Source organism: Caretta caretta, chromosome 9 (assembly GCF_965140235.1).
Source record: "Caretta caretta isolate rCarCar2 chromosome 9, rCarCar1.hap1, whole genome shotgun sequence".
NCBI lineage: Eukaryota > Metazoa > Chordata > Testudines > Cheloniidae > Caretta > Caretta caretta.
In genome coordinates, this window is record NC_134214.1 from 32,418,713 (window position 1) to 32,437,989 (window position 19,277).

The 19,277-nt window shown below is 41.2% G+C and overlaps 1 protein-coding gene across 4 annotated transcripts in view; it reads left to right on the plus strand.

Moving 5' to 3' along the window:
• ATR (ATR checkpoint kinase) overlaps nt 1-19,277 on the plus strand; it is an 81,908-nt gene that overhangs the window by 39,534 nt on the left and 23,097 nt on the right. For all 4 annotated transcript variants that reach the window (XM_048864294.2, XM_048864292.2, XM_048864293.2 and 1 more), the window contains 13 exons: nt 411-524; nt 791-906; nt 1,421-1,541; nt 3,370-3,507; nt 8,551-8,758; nt 9,238-9,416; nt 10,587-10,751; nt 11,903-11,994; nt 13,393-13,484; nt 14,090-14,267; nt 15,557-15,733; nt 16,147-16,306; nt 16,847-17,026. In XM_048864294.2, the coding sequence (XP_048720251.2) occupies nt 411-524; nt 791-906; nt 1,421-1,541; nt 3,370-3,507; nt 8,551-8,758; nt 9,238-9,416; nt 10,587-10,751; nt 11,903-11,994; nt 13,393-13,484; nt 14,090-14,267; nt 15,557-15,733; nt 16,147-16,306; nt 16,847-17,026 (1,920 nt within the window). The remainder of the gene's footprint in view (nt 1-410; nt 525-790; nt 907-1,420; nt 1,542-3,369; nt 3,508-8,550; nt 8,759-9,237; nt 9,417-10,586; nt 10,752-11,902; nt 11,995-13,392; nt 13,485-14,089; nt 14,268-15,556; nt 15,734-16,146; nt 16,307-16,846; nt 17,027-19,277) is intronic.

The window sequence follows — 19,277 nt, forward strand, 5'->3', positions numbered from 1 at the left end:
CTCAAAGTACCTCAGTCCTGAATATGTTTGCTATTCCAAACCTGAGGCTATTTCATAGAGACTTGCAAGTCTGTCAGTATTGTGGTAGTCTTGTGATGTGTACAGTTTGAGATGAAGACAATTCAGCAACTAATTTTCAATCCATTTCCCCAGAAACTGAAAAATTTATTCTCTCACTATGTATTGCATAGAGCTTTTTTCCCTTCAGATCGGGATTTTCTAAAGGGTCTAAGTGAGTGAGGCCCCCCAGTTCCCTTTGAAAGTGAATGTGAATTGTGGGCCAGATGTCATCAAACATCAGCCTCCTTTCTCATCTAAACCCAACTTGAAACCAAAGTGATAGACTAAAGTTCTTTCTTGAGACAGTAGCCAGCCTGTTAAATAAATTTGATCTTTTGTTTGTCACTGAGGCTGGAGTGGAGGATCCAAATTTTGGCCATGGATTATTAATGGAACTAACCAGAGCATTCATGGCTTATGCTGATAATGTCCGTGCTCAAGATTCTGCAGCGTATGCCATTCAGGTAAGGCAGCATGTTTGTTAGATCATCTGTTTTTATTATTGAGTTTTTTCTTTGTTACACTGAAATGCGGAATCTGTTCAACAAACATTTTAAAGGAACATATTTATATATTTGATCTTTCTGATATTTCACTTAAAATATTGGTGGGCTTAGTATGTGATTCAGGAAACTGTAGGAGTTTTTAACTCCTCAAATCCCATATGGCTACTAGAATTCTGAGTAATTTGCTGTTCTAAAAGATGGTATTTCTGTTAATACATTTTTAGGAATTACTATCCATCTATGACTGTAGAGAGACAAACACTGACTGTCCAGGCTCCAGGCTTTGGAGGAGGTTTCCTGAGCATGTTCAGGAAATACTGGAGCCTCACTTAAATACACGGTATGTGTCATTTAAATAAATCTTTGGAGTACAGCTTTTAAAATAAATCTTTCTCCAAGTTAGCAATAATTAGGTTTTGTTTATGTGCATGCCACTCTTGCTAACCTCCCTGGAAGCAATGTGCATAGGTATAAAACTCAAATCTCGCCCTATTCTTTCTGCATAATGCTGACTTGTCTCTCACTTGAATATTTAAATCCTTCAGTGACTTGCAAATCACAAAGGAAAATATTCTGTGCACAGATAACACATTCAGGCCTGGCAGTTTGTCCTCCAAAGTGAGATTTTAAAAATTGCTATGAAATCATCCCTATCTCTGTTTTTCATTAAAGTACAAGTATGGACTCCAATAGGATTCAAGCCTTTTTAGATACTGTATGCTAGAGATTTTTTGATCCTTATGAAAACATAGAAGCTAACTTCAACTCTCTTTCCTGGTTACTTGTGGATTGTATCCTTTCTTCCACATAGGAAAACAATACCTGTTTACTAAATTTGGATTTTAAAATTACAGATACAAGAGTTACCAGAAGGCTGTAAACTGGTCTAAGATGAAGAAGCCAATTTACTTAAGCAAATTAGGCAACAATTTTGCAGAATGGTCAGCAACCTGGGCAGGTTATCTTATAACAAAGGTAATTGCTATGAGTGTGCTTTATGTATTTGAATGAAAAGATAACTGGTGAGCTAGTATACTAATATGTGTGTGGAGTATATTTAGTCTTAATCAAATTCTGTCTGTTAAAGAAATGAGGAAAAGCTATGGGCAAAAACCTCACTTAGGCCCAATTAGATGAGATAATTAGTGCGCTTAACTTCCATTGCAATCAGTAGAGGATAAGAGTGGTAGCCGTTTTAGTCTGTATCAACAGAAACAATGAGGAGTCCTTGTGGCACCTTAGAGACTAACAAATTTATTTGGGCATAAGCTTTCATGAGCTAAAACCCACTTAATCAGATGCATAGAGTGAAAAATACAGTACACAGTGTATATATATTACAGCACATGAAAAGATGGGAGTTGCCTTACCAAGTGGGGGTCAGTGCTAACGAGGCCAATGCAATCAAGGTGGACGTCGACAATTCCCAACAGTTGACGAGAAGGTATGAGTATCAGCAGAGGGTCACTACAAAAAGTAATTTTCCTTCTGCTGATACTCACACCTTCTTGTCAACTGTTGGGAATGGGCGACGTCCACCTTGATTGCATTGGCCTCGTTAGCACTACAAAAGTAATTTTTACTCTGATATTCACCCCTTCTTGTCAACTGTTGAGAATAGGCTGCTTCCACCTTAATTGAATTGGCCTTGTTAGCACTGACCCCCCACTTGGTAAGGCAACTTCCATCTTTCAATGTGCTGTAATATATATACTGCTTACTGTATTTTTCACTCCATGCATCTGATGAAGTGGGTTTTAGCCCACGAATGCTTATGCCCAAATAAATTTGTTAGCCTCTAAGGTGCCACAAGGACTCCTTGTTGTTTTAGTAGAGGCTAAGGATACTTAGCCCTTTGAGGGATTAGCCTTTTTGATTACAGGCATGATTTTAGCACTAATTACAGCACTTTATGTATCACCAAGGCACACCCAAGTCCCCATCCACAGTCCTTATGTATAATATGAATTTTTTTGTTGCTAGCTCTGTCACTTGTTGTGGAGGCATATTGGCATCACCATAGTTAAGATTCTTTCAAGCTTTTGGCTTTAACAAGATCTTAACACCTCTCTGTAGATTTTAGAAAACTAGAAATGTTAAATACGTTATTAGTTGCCAGGAGCACTAATATCTCAAGTGTTTCTGAGGTAAGATATAAACCTCAAATCTCCTTCTCAGAATTGTAGGGAAGGAAGCCTGTCACCTTTTTCGTATCCCTGTAGGTGCACAATCCCAGCACATAGAAACCATCTATGTTGTCCTTCTTTTACCACCCACACCCATGCCATCATATGTAGGTGATACTTACAAAACTTTGTTTTTAAAAGGGAGCCACCCTAACTACAGCTACAGTGGCTTTTTCTGCTTTCTGACAGAAGTATGAATAGATCTATATCTCCCTTCCCTTGGCATCTTTGTAGGATGGAGGAAGGGGTTCTACTTGTGGCTGCGTGAAGAGTCCTGCTCTCCAGAAACTCTTTGTAGACACAACTCCACAATGGCACGCTAATACTAGTGTGCCAATCCTGAAAACATTAAGCACAGTAGCAATGCTGATGTATTTCCCTCCCTATATCCATAGCTCCCACATACGATAGTCCCTCACTTGTGCTTGTATAAGTCTGATGATCTGTCTATGGTTCGTTGGACTGAGAGTATCAATAAATTGGATGGGATAATTTATCTTCAGCAGTAACAAGAACTGTATTTTTATACGTTGTCTAAGACTTCCAACAATTCTGCTAGCCACATACGTTTTACCTACAAAAACCACTCTTCCTGAAAAATACAGTTTTTGTTACAGGTGCGACATGATCTTGCCAGCAAAGTTTTCAGCTGCTGTAGTATTATGATGAAGAATGACTTCAAAGTGACGATCTACCTTCTTCCACATATTCTTGTCTATGTTTTATTGGGATGTAATCAGGAGGACCAACAGGAGGTGAGATGATGTTTTTCTGTACATTCTTCATAAGAATTAAAATTGAAGCAGCATAACAGTATATTTGAAGGGCTCAATATAAGGAAACAATATAGGTATTTAACACTCTACTGCATGAATAATATAAATATTCAGCCAGGCTTTGAGTAAGTCTTAAAAGTTACTGTTGATAGGTGATGCACCAGCTCCACAGAGAAACTATTTCCTCTGAGTAGTCTACTGTGCTTTGACCTCAGAAGCGGGGAGGCTATGTATCCATTAGGGCTGCAGCAGCATCAGGAGCTAGAGTGGTAGAAGGAGGAAATAGGCATTCCACACCCTGCCCACGGAGTAAATTGGATTGGTGCATCTTCGGGGTGCTCTGTCCTGTAGGGGAAAAAGCTGGTTGGCCACAAGTCCCCCTGTAGAACAGCATTCATGTGTCTTGTGCCACAACCCTTCTGTGTGGACTTCTTGTTATTAGGAGCCTGTAGACTGGGTTCCATTTCTGTGCGTGTGGTTTTGGGTTTTTTTAATTTTTCCTGAGAGAAACTGGAGAATGAATCTGGCCCTTAGTATTGCTATAGAATATGCTGAAGGGAGAAGAAATGCAAGCCAAAATAGGGGAAGAACAGGTTAAAGAATATTTAGAAAAGTTAGATGCATTAAAGTTAGCGGGGCTTGATGAAATTCATGCCAGGATACTTAAGGAACTAGCTGAAGCAATCTTGGAACCATTAGCATTTATGTTTGAGAACTCATGGAGGACAGGTGAGGTCCCAGAGGACTGAAGAACAGGAAACATAGTATCTATCTTTAAAAAGAGGAACAGAGAGGATCCAGGGAATTGTAGACCAGTCAGCCTAACTTTGATACCTGGAAAGATATTGGAACATCTGTTTGTAAGTGCGTGGGGGATAATGGGACTATAAGGAATGGCCATCATGGATTTCTCAAAAACAAATCATGCCAAACCAAACTAATTTTCTTCTTTGACAGGGTTACTGACCTAATGGATGGGGGGAAGCAGTAGACATGATGTATCTTGATTTTAGTAAGGCTTTTGACACAGTCCCACATGACAGTCTCATAAGCAAACTAGGGAAATATGGGCTAGATTAAATTATTATTAGGTGGGTGCATAACTGGTTGAGAGGCCGTACTCAAAGAGTAGTTATCAATGGATTGTTGTCAGACTGGGAGGACATATGTAGTGGTGTCCCACCGGGGTCAGTCCTGGGTCTGGTACTATTTAGTATTTTCATTAATGACTTGGATAACAGAGACAAAAGTATGCTTCTAAAGTTTGCAGATGACACCAAGCAGGAAGGGATTGCAAGCACAGAGGACAGGATTAGAATTCAAAATGACCGTGACAAATTGGTCTGAATTCAACAAGATGAAATTCCGTAAAGACAAGTACATAATACTACACTTAGGAAGGAAAAATCAAATGCAAAAGTAGAAAATGGCAAATACATCTCTAAGTAGTAGTAGTGCTAAAAACGTTCTGTGTGTTAGAGTGGATTACAAATTGAATATGAGTCAACAGTGTGATGTAGTTGTGAAAAAGACTAATATTCTGGGGTGTAGTAATAAAACTGTTGTATGTCAGACGTAATTATCCCACTCTACTCTGTAGTGGCGAGGTCTCAGCTGGAGCACTGTGTCCAATTCTGGGTGCCACACTTTAAGAAAGATGTAGACAAATTGGAGCGAGTCCAGAGGAGAGCACCAAAAATTATAAATGGTTTACAAAACCTATCCTATGAGGAAAGGTTAAGAAAACTGGGCATGTTTAGTCTTGAGAAAAGAAAACTGATGGGGCATCTGATAAGTCTTCAGATATGTTAAGGGGTATTATAAAGTGCTGTGATCAGTTGTTCTCCACATCCACTGAAGTCAGGACAAGAAGTAATCCGCTTAATCTGCAGCAAGGGAGATTTAGGGTATGTCTACACTACAAAATTAGGTCGATTTTATAGAAGTCGATTTTTAGAAACCGATTTTATACAGTTGATTGTGTATGTCCACACTAAGCATATTAAGTCGGCAAAGTGCTTCCTCACTACCATGGCTAGCATTGACTTACAGAGTGGTGCACTGTGGGTAGCTATCCCACAGTTCCTGCAGTATCTGCTGCCCCTTGGAATTCTGGGTTAAGCTCCCAATGCCTGATGGGGCATAAACATTATCGCGGGTGGTTTTGGGTACATGTCGTCAGGCCTCACTCCCTCCGTGAAAGCAAAAGCAGACAATTGTTTTGCACCTTTTTTCCTGGGTTACCTGTGCAGACGCCATACCACGGCAAGCATGGAGCTCAGCTCACGGCAAGCATGGAGCTCAGCTCATTGTCAGTGTACGTCTCCTGGGTGCTGCTGGCAGATGCTGTACTGCATTGCTACACAGCAGCAGCTCCTTGCCTTTGCAGCTGAGGTGCAATTGAACTGATAGCTGTTGTACATCTCCTGGGTGCTCCTGGCAGACCTCAGTGAGGTCGATCGGGGCTCCTGGACAGACATGGCTATTCTCCTCTTAGAGCACCGAATGGGAGCCAGAAACTCCAGGTCATTCTCTTCTTTAAGTTTCGTCTCCTGGAGATTCAGTCCTGCCTGGAATATCATGCAAGCTGGAGGCTTCTGCCTCAGGCTGCTCTCCCAGCCAGCAGGACCGCGCGGTTGCACCTACCCCAGCCTACCCCTTGCTCCCATGGCTCATGAAGCCTAAACAGTAGTAAGGAGCAGTTCAGCTATAGGCTGAGCAAGTGCAGAATTGTGGTAGAATGTGCCTTTGGACATTTAAAAGCTCACTAGCGCTGTTTGCTGACTAGGTCAGACCTCAGCGCAACCAACATTCCCATTGTTATTGCTGCTTGCTGTGTGCTCCATAATATCTGTGAGAATAAAGGGGAGACATTTATGGCGGGGTGGGAGGTTGAGGAAAATCGCCTGGCATCTGATTTTTAGCAGCCAGACACCAGGACAATTAGAAGAGCACAGCAAGGCGTGCTGCTCATCAGAGAAGCTTTGAAAACCAGTTTCATGACTGGCCAGGCTTCGGTGTGACAGTTGTGTGTGGTTCTCCTTGATGCAAACCTGCCCCCTTTGTTGATTTTAATTCCCTGTAAGCCAACCACCCTCCCTCCTTCGAAATAAAGTAACTATTGTTTTGAAACCATGCATTCTTTCTTTATTAATTAAAAAAAAAAAAAAAAGAGATAATGGACAAGGTAGCTCGGGTGGGGTCGGGGAGGAGGGAAGGACAAGGCCACATTGCTTATTGTAGCCACACTAAAAATCAGACTGTTTGAATGACAGCCTTCTGTTGCTTGGGCCATCCTCTGGAATAGAGTGGCTGGGTGCCCAGAGCCTTTCCCACCCTGCAATTCTTGGGCATCTGGGTGAGGAGGCTATGGAACATGGGGAGGAGGGTAGGCGGTTATACAGTGGATGCAGCGGGGGTCTGTGCTCTTGTTGGCTTTCCTGCAGCTCCAACAGATGCTTCATCATGTCCGTTTGCTCCCCCAGCAGACGCTTCATCATGTCCGTTTGCTCCCCCATTAGCCTCAGCATTGTGTCCTGCCTCCGCTCTTCGCGCTCACTTAATTCTTTCCTGGCCTCTGTCACTGAATGCCTCCATGCATTAAGCTGTGCCCTATCAGTGCGGGAGGACTGCATAAGCTCGGAAAACATGTCATCGCGAGTGTGTTTTTTTTGCCTTCTAATCTGTGATAACCTTAGGGACTGAGATGATAGGAGGAACATAGAAACATTCTACGCTCTACGATTCTGGGGGGACTGCATGGTCACCTGTGCTGCTGAGTGCTTCTGAGTTCGCCATGCTGACCAAACAGGAAATGAAATTCAAAAGTTCCCGGGGCTTTTCCTGTGTAGCTGGTTAGTGCATCGTAGTTCAAAGTGCTGTCCAGAGCGGTCACAATGGAGCACTCTGGGATAGCTCCTGGAAGCCAATACCATTGATTTGCGGCCGCACTACCCCAAATTTGACCCAACAAGGTCAATTTTAGCGCTACTCCCCTTGTCGGGGAGGAGTACAGAAGTCGATTTTAAGAGCCCTTTAGGTCGACGGAATGGGGTTGGTTGTGTGGACGCAGTCATTTTTAAATCGACCGAATGTGGCTAAATTCGACCTAACCCCGTAGTGTAGACCAGGCGTTAGGTTAGATATTAGACAAAGCTTTCTAACTATAACAGTAGTTAAGCTGTGGAATAGGCTTCCAAGGGAAGTTGTGCAATCTTCATCATTCAAGATTTTTCAGAATATGTTGGACAAACACCTGTCAGGCATGGTCTAGTTTACTTGGTCCTGCCTCAATACGGAGGCTGGACTTGATGGCTTCTCTAGGTCCCTTCCAGCCCTACAAAACTGTGAGACGGGAATTGCAAATTAATCAGACTTAACTATGTTTTATAATCTTATAGTTAGTTAAGATGTCTCTACTTGCATGTTCCATTTCTGAAAACTTCCATTGTTTTCTCCGTCATAAACTGCCAAATTCTTCACATGTATGGGGGGGGGGAAGGAAGGGGGGGAATATCTTCTCAACAACCATACTTACATCTTGGTCAACAGATCTAGCAGCATCTCATTAACCCCAATAAAAGCACAAATAAAATTAAAACTAGCCACCCGGTGATCCCCTAACCAATAGTTATCTTGTTAGTCATTTTACTTACGTTAGTGTGTGTCTGACTTGTATGGAAGCACCATTTACTTACCCGTATTCTGAAGACACTTAGCTGAACAGTAATCTGTTCTTCATAAAGCTGTTCAAAATGCTTCACCATGTTTCCTGTGTCTTTTTCCATGTACAATACTTACTGGTACACTTTCCTTTTTATCTTTTCTTTTCTATCTGTCTTTAGGCCCTTGGGGCAAGAACTCTGTACTGTCCCAAAAACACTGCCAACACTTAACAAATGCTGTTACAGTGTCTAATATTTCTAGGTTGACCTCTGTTTCATCTGTTGTCTCTTAATATTTTGCAGACTTTATGATGAAACTAAAAGCTTTTCGATTTTTTTCATATTAACCTCTGTGTAGGTATATGCAGAGATCATGGCTGTTCTCAAACACGATGACCTGTGTACTAGAAGACTGCAGGATAGTGCATCAGATCTGAGTCAACTAAGTACACAGACAGTGTTTTCCATGCTTGATCATCTAACACAGTGGGCGAGACATAAATTCCAGATGCTTATTGCTGAGAAAACTGTTAGTAAGTCAAGCAAAGACAGAGGGGATCTGAAAGGTTAGTGATGTTCTTTGTATTGTATATAAAAGGAATTTTGTATTCTTAAAATAAGCATTTAGACATGTCCCTTCAAATTAGGACCACATATGAATGGAACATCACTGCCAAGATAGTTTGCCAGTATAGCAAACTAACGCTATCCCCTTGCCTTCCTCATATTGTTTTCTAGCTGCTATTTTGAGAAACCTATGGATTCATAAAGTAAGAAACAGATGTTCTAAGACTTCTTCTTTTATCTTGAATTTATTTTTAGAAATCTTTTATAAAACTAAGTTGATATAAATATGCTGCTTTGAAAATCTTAAGAACATGCAGCTAAATTGCTTTTAAGAAATTGATATTGATAGAAGAGAGAAACTTTATTCTTAATTAAATGATTAATTTGGGTGTAATGGATGAACTGAACTTTAATCTTTAATAATAACTTTATAAATGAAACTTGGATGATAAACTTCTTTAACTGTTTTATTCCATAGCATCAAGTGAGGATTATGCAGAATATCAAAGTGTGACACGTTTTCTAGATCTCATACCTCAGGATACGTTGGCTGCTGCTTCCTTTCGCTCTAAAGCATACACAAGGGCTGTAATGCACTTTGAATCATTCATCACAGAAAAGAAACAAAATATTCAGGAGCATCTTGGATTTTTGCAGGTTTTAATTAATTTTTTATTTAATTTAAAATGAAGATGAAAACAGAGACAGGCCATGTTTAGAGTTGTCAACGCTTAAGGTTTCCCCTCCCTTTGTCTTTTCTCAAAGATTGCAGATGTGGTTAGGCTGTTGCTGTCTGAAGCAGCAATAGACAGTTATCTATCTATCTTCAAGCAGCAAGGGCTGTTTCCCTCTTCTCATCATGTCTGCTTATTTGATAAGATGGAGGAGGATTCTCTTTATTAGAAGAAAACAAGAAAATGAAAAAAAATCTACAATTATCGCTAAAATGGCTCCTTTTTTCAAAAAGACAGGTTTCAGAGTAGCAGCCGTGTTAGTCTGTATTCGCAAAAAGAAAAGGAGTACATCCGATGAAGTGATCTGTAGCTCTTGAAAGCTTATGCTCAAATAAATTGGTTAGTCTCTAAGGTGCCACAAGTAATCCTTTTCTTTTTTCAAAAAAGAGCAGTTTTGTCTTTCAATGAACGTGACCCTCTTTTTAAAATAAATAAAAGCTAGTCATGATTTACATAAATAAAATATTACAATTATGAAACTTTTTAATAAAGTGAAGTAATTTATGTTAAAATAGAGGAAGAGTGCACACTGTGTATATTACAAAGATGAAAAATTATTTTCAAGCGGCATAGTTAACTTATATGTTAGCTGAATTCCTGTTAGAGTTTACTTCTTCTCATGGTTGAAATTGCCCAATGATTTCCTAGTTTGAAAAATAATCTAGAACACTCCTTCTGTGATGTGTAAGAGTCATATACATTTGCAACTCTGTATTATACAACTTACTGCATAATACAGTACTTTATTTTGTCCTTTGTGCAAGTTGCTTCAAATAAATTTGATATGGTACCTATTCAGTAACATGAGATTGTTGTTATTGAGCCATATGAAAATTAATAACTGAAGTTCATGTGGAAGTTTGGCCAGAAAAAATTTTCTAAGATGTCTAAAGATGTTATTGTTCAGTTATGTGATGTCTTAGAGTCACAACTTGTGACTAAGAACTCTGCTTTGGAGCAGTTTTACATGAGAGTTAAGTAACATGCTTGATTCTTAACATATTATATAAATGTCTTGTCGTTGGCCTTTACAGCTGAACCACTGTGTTTGATTTATGTTTTCAATTGTAATATTTTCCATGTTCGAAAAAAGAAATTATATGCTGCTATGCATGAGCCAGATGGAGTAGCTGGGGTCAGCGCAATTCGGAAAGCAGAGCCATCTCTCAAAGAACAAATCCTTGAACATGAAAGCATTGGTTTGCTGAGAGATGCCACAGCTTGTTATGACAGGGCTATTCAGCTGGAATCTGACCAGGTAAAATGAAAGACACATTCTTATTTCATGATCCAACAAAAAGGCAAAAAAATATAATAGAGGCTTAGAATATATATGTAAAATATGAACATGTTCACTGCTGCAATGACTGCAGATGAGTTACTATAAACAATACTTAGAAACCTGGAGCAAGTCATTCTCTAGCTTCCAAACACATTTAATTTAAAAGTGAAATTGAGATGCGTATGGGGGTGTGGGTGTTGATGCAACAGCGCCCCCTTTGGCCAAGTGGAGCATTGCACCATTTGCTCACTCTGGCAGGGTAGTCAGTCGGTTCTCCTTGCTTGAGTCTGTCCCAATGAGGCACAGGAATTTTCCCTTTATTCTTGGTGGGGTCATGTGGTTACTGGTCCCCAGAGGGTCTGGAAACCTCAGTTCTCAAGTCTCTGAGAAATAGATAGGGGAACTCAGGCCCACCCACTCCACTGGGTTCCAATTGAGGGCCATTAAGCCAGACAGGGAAAATCAGGACTCAACAACTCCTGACGTGCCCTGAGTTCCTTCCTACCTTTCTTGGTCTCTATTTCTGTAGGCTTTTCAGCCTGTTGATCCGATTGGTCCTCTCAGGATTCTGTCTCTGCACAGCTTCTCAGCAGCTTGCTGTCAGAGTTTTCCTCTACAGCCTGCTTGCTCCTCTGGCAGCTGCCCTGCCCCTCTGCTTCCTAGCTCTTTTATTCTCCAGCTGCTGTGAGGCTGCCAGTCAGCTTTGGCTGGCAGTACCTGCATTAGCCCCTGGATTGCTGGGCCACAGGGGTATATTACCCCATGACAGTGAGTTTGTCACATTATTGTTCACAACTTTCCCTAGCAGTTCTCAAACATATATACTAAAAAAAAACCCATTTTACTTTGTTCTGAAACACATCTTAGAAATTACTGATATCAGCTGAGATTCTTTTCCAGGGAGTTCTGTTCAAATTTGATTTTTTTGGTGTGAATTTGGTTATTCTTTTTAGCTGTGATAATTTAATTATTTAAACCTTTTTCTTTTCATGTCATATTCGTAACAAGAAAAATCTAAAAGAATAATGAAAAAACAAAATTGATGTACATTCACCTGGAAGCTACCAGCATGATATCTCTTGATTATACGCGATGTGTATTTTGATCTATTCTATCTGCGTTTCTAGATCATTCATTATCATGGTGTAGTGAAGTCCATGTTAGGTCTTGGTCAGTTATCTACTGTAATCACTCAGGTGAATGGAGTGCTTGCCAACAGGTAATAATTTAATACAACCCCTATTTGAATAATAAAAAGTTCTAATACTGCAGGTGTATCTAGCAGTGTGGAAATAGGATTTTATGGACAAAATGAAAACATTTAAAATTTCTCTAACTTCAGGATTTCAACACTGTCTGAAATACTGCTACTTCCTTTGTGTATAATACTCAGTACAGATAGATCAGGGGTGGGCAAACTACGGCCTGCAGGCCAGATCCAGCCCATCAGGGCTTTGAATCTGCCTTTGGGATTGCCATCCCCGTGGCGCCATGGGCTCCGCGCCACTGCTGGAAACAGCCGGCACCACATCCCTGCATCCCCTGGGGGAGGGGGGAGCAAAGGGCTCCATGCACTGCCCTCGCCTCCAGGCACCGCCCCCTGCAGCTCCCATTGACCGGGAATGGGGAACCGTGGCCAGTGGGAGCTTCGTGGGAGGTACCCGCAGGCGAGGAAAGCGCGTGGCAGAGGCCTCTGCTCCCCCTCCCCCAGGGGACGCAGGGATGTGGTGCCGGCCGCTTCCGGGAGTGGCAGGGCCAGAGCAGGCAGGGAGCCTGCCATAGCCCCGCTACATGCTGTTGCCACCCTGGAGCTGCTCCAGGTAAGCGGCGGTGGGCTGGAACCTGCACCCCGAACCCCTCCTGCACCCCAATCCCAACCCCCTGCTGCACCCCACCCCCTGCCCTGAGCCCCCTTGTACATCCCGCATCCTTCCCGCGCCCCAACCTCTGCCCAGAGCCCCGTGCCGCACCCCTCCCACACCCCACCCCCTGCTCTGAGCCCCTTTGTACATACCACACTCCTCCTGTGCCCTGGCCTGTAGCCCCTTCCTGCATACCATAGCCCTTCCCACACTCCGCAGTCCCTCCCACATGCCAATCCCCTGCCCCAGCACAACATTCATGGCCCTGCATGCAATTTCCCCACACAGATGTGGCCCTCAGGCCGAAACGTTTGCCCACCCCTGAGATAGATATGTGCTTTAATTTATTCAAGGAAAAAAGAATCCTTCATTGTTAGCGTATTGTTGATTGCCACATACTTGTTCTTTCTTTTATGTTTTTTTCCAATATACAGTTTTCCGTGCACAATAGTGAATTTTGACCAAAAAGTTCATCTTCTTTTATCATAAAATATGTTCCTAGTAAAGTGTATATATACGACTTGCAAACTCAGTTTATGGGATGTCAATTTCAAATTACTATAAATTGATCACATTTTTTGTTTTACGTAATGTTATTCATAGCAAGTTAACAACCTTTGATTTTCAAGTAATATAGGGGTTTTGCTGTTTAAAAGTTAATTAGTTTATATAATGTAGAACTAATGCGAAGAAAATATAATGACTATAGCACTGGCTGGTTTTGTACTGTGTTCTGATTGTGTGTACTTTTATAGGCCAGAGTGGACATCTGAATTGAACACGTATAGAGTGGAGGCAGCCTGGAAACTAACACACTGGGATTTATTGGAAAATTATTTGGCTGCAGGTAGGAAACTAGATGTCAAAATGAGAACATTTTTGTGCAATTATATATGTTCAGGTTTGGCCAGCTTTAACCAGAGGGCATTTGTTTCAAATTTCTTGATCTGTGATGTATCAGCTAGTATTAACCCTACAGTTTTTGTAAATTTATCTGATCCTTTCTGACTGGGATCGTCAGGGGATCATCAGGCCAAACACCCTTAGGCTTCTCGTAAAATTCCACCTATAGGATTTCTGAAAGCATATATTGGCACAATTTGCTTGAAATTTCTTGGGAATAATAAAATATTAAAGTTGTACTCCTTTTTAAGTTGTCATACATTTTTTTGAAATCTATTTGGACCAATTCTGATGAAAGTTTGTTTGATCAAGAATTTCCACTAAACATTTCTCAAATGTTACATTATAGACAGGCTATGGCAGGGATGCTGTAACAATTTTTGTAGTGGGGGGTGCTCAGAGCCATTGAATGAAACTGTAAACCCTATATATAATGGAAACCAATTCAAGCAAGGGGGTGAGGTAGCACCCCTAGTTTCAGCACCTATGGGCTATGGTGTATTGCCTGAGCATCTAATGAAATGCAATTTCTGATTCTTTGTCCCCTAGATGTGAAGTCCAGTACTTGGAGTGTCAGACTGGGACAATTGTTGTTATCAGCCAAAAAGAAAAACACAGCAGCTTTTTATAAGACACTGAAAGTTGTTCGAGCAGAGCAGATTGTACCCCTCTCAGCAGCAAGCTTTGAAAGAGGGTCCTATCAGCGAGGATATGAACACATTATCAGGTATTTTGTGGCTTCTGTATACCACTTCATTGTGTTCAAGGGCTAAAGAACTCACTTTAAAATGCATGTATCATTCATGTAATCAACAGTAAGAACTCTTCATTTTCAAATGATAAATGGTGCTGACCTATTGGTATCTTGTTTTTTCTGACTCTTTCTGCATAACAATCACATATTCAATACCAATTGCAAACCTTTCCTGATTGACTGAGATTTTGTGGTGTTCTTTCCCTGGAAGTATTCATAGTTTTTCTTTGTAACTGTTGCACTCTCATCAAAAAATCAGCAAGTGAATTCATATATGCATGTCAGAAAATGAACTCCTGGGACCAATTCCTTCCGTAAAAACACTACAGCTAAAACCTGAAATTTACTCCAGTGTATTAACTTCACTAATTTCAGTGAGATTTTATATTTATACATCTGTAACTGAGAGCAGAATTTGGTCCTTCATTTCTAGACTCAACACAAGTAGAGATTATTTCCCTTTAAAGGCAGTTTAGTGTAGTTGAACTGAAGTTTGACTTAAAATGATGTAGAAGTGGTAATGCACAAGAAAAAGGTTCAGTATTATCTTTTTATATCTTATACCTCCACATGGCAATGAAAACATGTGGCTTCATGCAAAATATACGTTTTAACTTGCTTACCAACTCAGTTTTTTAAAAAATTCTGTTTTATGTACTAGATAGGTTTTATGCTTATATTGGAAGATGCTGTTCAAAATAATTCTACATTTCCAAATGCTCTTGACTATTCACAAGCCTTCATCTCGTCACTATTCTCATGTCAGCTCTCCAAACTTAGCCTACTAGTTAATGAGAAATAAGAACTATTTAAGTTCTTAACTTTGGAATTTCAACAGTGACAAAGATCTTTTACCATTTCTGTAAAAGTTATTCTAATTGTGGTATTATATATTCATAAGAATTATTGCTAAAAGAAAATGGCTATAATTGTTTTTAAAATATTGCACTCATTACCCAGGTGAATTTGCCATTGAAGTCAGTGAGAGTTTTGTTTGAAGAAGGAATGCAGGATTGAGTCTGTACTTAGCAAACTGCATTGCTTCTGAGCTCAGTTTATCTCAGAGAGGAGGTGGTGAGAAAACAATGACCAGTTCACTAATTTAGATATTCTTGATGTATTTTCTTTTAAGGAAGCGTGGTATTTTGGATTATTCATGTGGTCAGCTTTGGGAATGAAATGACAAATGCTAAACATAAGATACATGTAACTGAAAATGGCAAACAATTTCTAAAATACATTCCTGTATCCTTTCACCGTAGGTTACATATGCTGTGTGAACTGGAACACAGTATTATTCCACTGTTTCAGCAAATGGATGGTGACCATGGTAAAGATTCTCTGAACTGGATTGCTCGTATAGAAATGACACAGAACTCCTATAGAGCAAAAGAACCCATCTTAGCACTCAGAAGGGCTTTGCTTAGCCTCAATAAAAGGTAAAGCTATGATTATTTTTTGTCCATCCATGTTACATATCGATCGAATACTAGCTTTTCTCTTATACAGTAGTAGCATTTTTGCACATATTTGTGAGTTATGGTAAGAATCTACTGAAATTTACATTATAAACAAAAACAGCCCTGTTAAATTTCAAATACAAGACAAAAGCGGTGTTTTCCAAGTGAGAAAGGATGAGATTAGCTGGGAAAAATAATTATTTCCAGACTTAGGGGGATAAACAATAGAGAACAAAAGTATTATGAATGTTTGTTTATTTAAAGTGAATTTCTTTTTAATAAACAGTTTGTTAAGCTATTTGTGTTTGTATTTCAATACATTATGGTATATATTTGAGATTGTAATGGCAGCACTCATAAATGGATCTTTATTTTGGAAAAAATCACCACAGACAGGATTACAGTGAACTAGTTGGAGAATGTTGGCTCCAGAGTGCCAGAGTTGCAAGAAAAGCTGGTCATCACCAAACTGCATACAATGCTCTTCTGAATGCTGGGGAATCCACGCTATCTGAACTATATATAGAAAGAGCAAAGTGGCTGTGGTCCAAGGTAAGCAAAAAAGAAATGAAATGATTCAAATTAAAATGCATTCTTACCTATAAAAGAATAAAAGTAAGTATCTAGTTTAAACAAAAGTACAATAAATGTGTAATGTTAATGCATTTGCAAGAGTTATGAATTGACTCTGAGTGCTAGTGGTTTGAAAAATTCAATTAAAATAAATGTAGTAAATTGAACAGCGGGTGCAACTGAGGAGGCGGTCAAGCATGCAGTAAATGAAAGTTTCTAAACTTAGTTCCTGGACAAAATGAAGAAAATTGGTAGATGCTCTAACTTTTATTATTGAAACGAGTATTTATCAGTGACTTAATGGATGACAGTGGACGTTTCAGTAGAGAAAGCTAAAGGGATTGTTGGAGCCTCATTTGCACAATCATAAACTGAGGCTTTTACTTACCTGTCCCCAGGGTGTTAGAGCTATGAACATAACATTGTTTTTTCTTGGTTAGTAAAAGTAAGCTGTTCTGTTTCTTTAAAATAAACAAACAAAAAGCATATGTTGATTAATGTTTTCCCTCTTTCTCTAAGGGTGAGGTGCACCAGGCTCTCATTGTTCTTCAGAAGGGAGTTGAATTATGTTTTCCTGAGAATAAAGCAGCATCTGACACCAAAAGTCAGCTAATCCATGGTCGGGCTATGTTGCTGGTTGGCAGATTTATGGAAGAAACTGCCAACTTTGAAAGTAATGCAGTTATGAAAAAATACAAGGTGAATACAACACAGTTTTTAGTAATCATATATTCATACATAATTTATTATATATATTAAAGTAGAGCCTAGAGACCCCAACAGAGATATAGTCCTCACTATGTTAGGTGCTCTATGAACATGTAGTAAAAAAGACAGTCCTTGTCCTATGGAGTTTACAGTCCAAGTTAATTTAGTTAAACCTCTTGATACATACAGTTTGTAACTCTCAACAAGAACTAAACCTATCCTTGGTGTAACTCCATTGAAGTCAGTGGAGTTATATGAGGAATAATTTTTTGGTTTTTTGCTAACGGATTTCAGGGTTGGAATTTTTCACCGGTATGTCATTGGGTTACTATGAAGGGACAGCTTGGCAGATAGTGCTCTCTCACTGTCCAGTGTAGAGAATAATGTATATGGATCCTCCTTAGTCTTACTGTGGGAGTCATATGGAGGTGATGCTACCACTCTCTGGAGAGCTAGAAAAGAGCACAGGGCCCAATAACATCATATTGGCTTGGAAAGAAGAGTGTCGCCTACTGAATCACCAGTTTATCAATCATTTTTTCTGATGCTTGTCTAAATACAAGCCTGCTCAATGTTTTACACTTGAGATTTTCCACATTCATATTTCTGTCTTACTACAGAACTAATAATAATCCTGTAGCTAAGTTATATAGAAAAGTAAGCACAGAGAAAGTCTCAAAATCAAATTCACACTGCTCTCCTCATGGAAAGCAGTGGAATCCCACTATTGGGCTATGTTTTTGGAGTTGCTGAGTTATTTGGTACACCTCACCTTTGTTCCACTCCAAGTGGCAGGACAAGCACAGCTGAATCTTACCTTTAATGCTACCCTATTCCTGCAATATTGCTTTTAAAAAAATTTAAAAAGTGTATCACAAACTTCACTGTCCATAGCTTTGTCATTCAGATCACAAGTTGTATGTAGTACTAAATCAGGGGTAGGCAAGCTTTTTGGCCCGAGGGCCACATCTGCGTATGGAAATTGTATGGCGGGCCATGTGCTCACGAAATTGGGGATTGGGGTGCGGGAGGGGATGAGGGCTCTGGCTGGGGGTACAGGCTCTGGGGTGGGGCCAGAAATGAGGAGTTCAGGGTGCGGGAGGGGGCTCTGGGCTGGGGCAGGGTGTTGGGGTGCAGGGGGGTGAGGGCTCCGGCTGCGGGTATGGGCTCTGGGGTAGGGCTGGAGATGAGGGGTTGGGGGGTGCAGGAGGTTGCTCTGGGCTGGGACCAAGGGGTTTGGAGGGCGAGAGGGGGATCAGGGCTGGGGCAGGGGGTTGGAGCGCAGGAGGGGTCAGGGGTGCAAGCTCCAGGCAGCACTTACTTCAAGCAGCTCCCAGAAGCAGCGACATGTCCCCCCTCTAGCTCCTACATGGAGGCGCAGCCAGGCTGCTCGGCGTGCTGCCCCGTCCGCAGGCGCCGCCCCTGCAGCTCCCATTGACCATGGTTCCATTGGGAGCTGTGGGGGGCGGCACTTGGGGTGGGGGCAGCGCGGCAAGCCGCCTGGCTGCCACTATGCGTAGGAACCGGAGGAGGGACATGCCACTGCTTCCAGGAGCCATGTGGAGCCACGGCACGCATGGAGCAGGGCAAGCCCCCAGCTGGAGCACCAGAGCGGGGCAAGCCCCAGACCCCAGTTCCTGGCGGGAGCTCGAGGGCCAGATTAAAACATCTGAAGGGCAGATGTGGCTCCTGGGCCATAGTTTGCCCATCCCTGTACTAAATAGACTATGAAGTTAGTGGACTGGAGAATCCAATCCTATATGTTAAATGTATGGAATTAAGAAAGGAAATTGTAGGCTGACTCTCAAAGTCTTTGACAGTGAAATCTTTTACCCAGCATGTCCCAATGTCATGAGACACTGAAAAAAGAGGGGGAAAAACAAAATTCAAGAAAGCCAGAATATGTCCAAGTTGAAGTGGCTCCTGTCCTGCAAGGCTGGCTGGGCTTGGCTCCCCATTCAAGGCATTGCAGCCTGGTGCATGGGGTCACAATGCTGCTCACTCAAATTTAGCCTGGCTGCCCCCATCAGGGGGATGGGCCAAAACTGAGCAGTGCTGACATGAACCTGTGCGCCAGAGGCAAGGTCACAATGCCCAGAGCAGGGAGCTGAGTCTAGCCAGCCCCACAGGGAGGAGCCACCGCTGAGGGGTGAGTGCGGGTGGGTTCATTCTTTAACCCCCCAACCTCTGGAGGCAAGTCCCATTTTTTGTTCTTTTAATTTTCGGATCCCTCCCCTTTCAA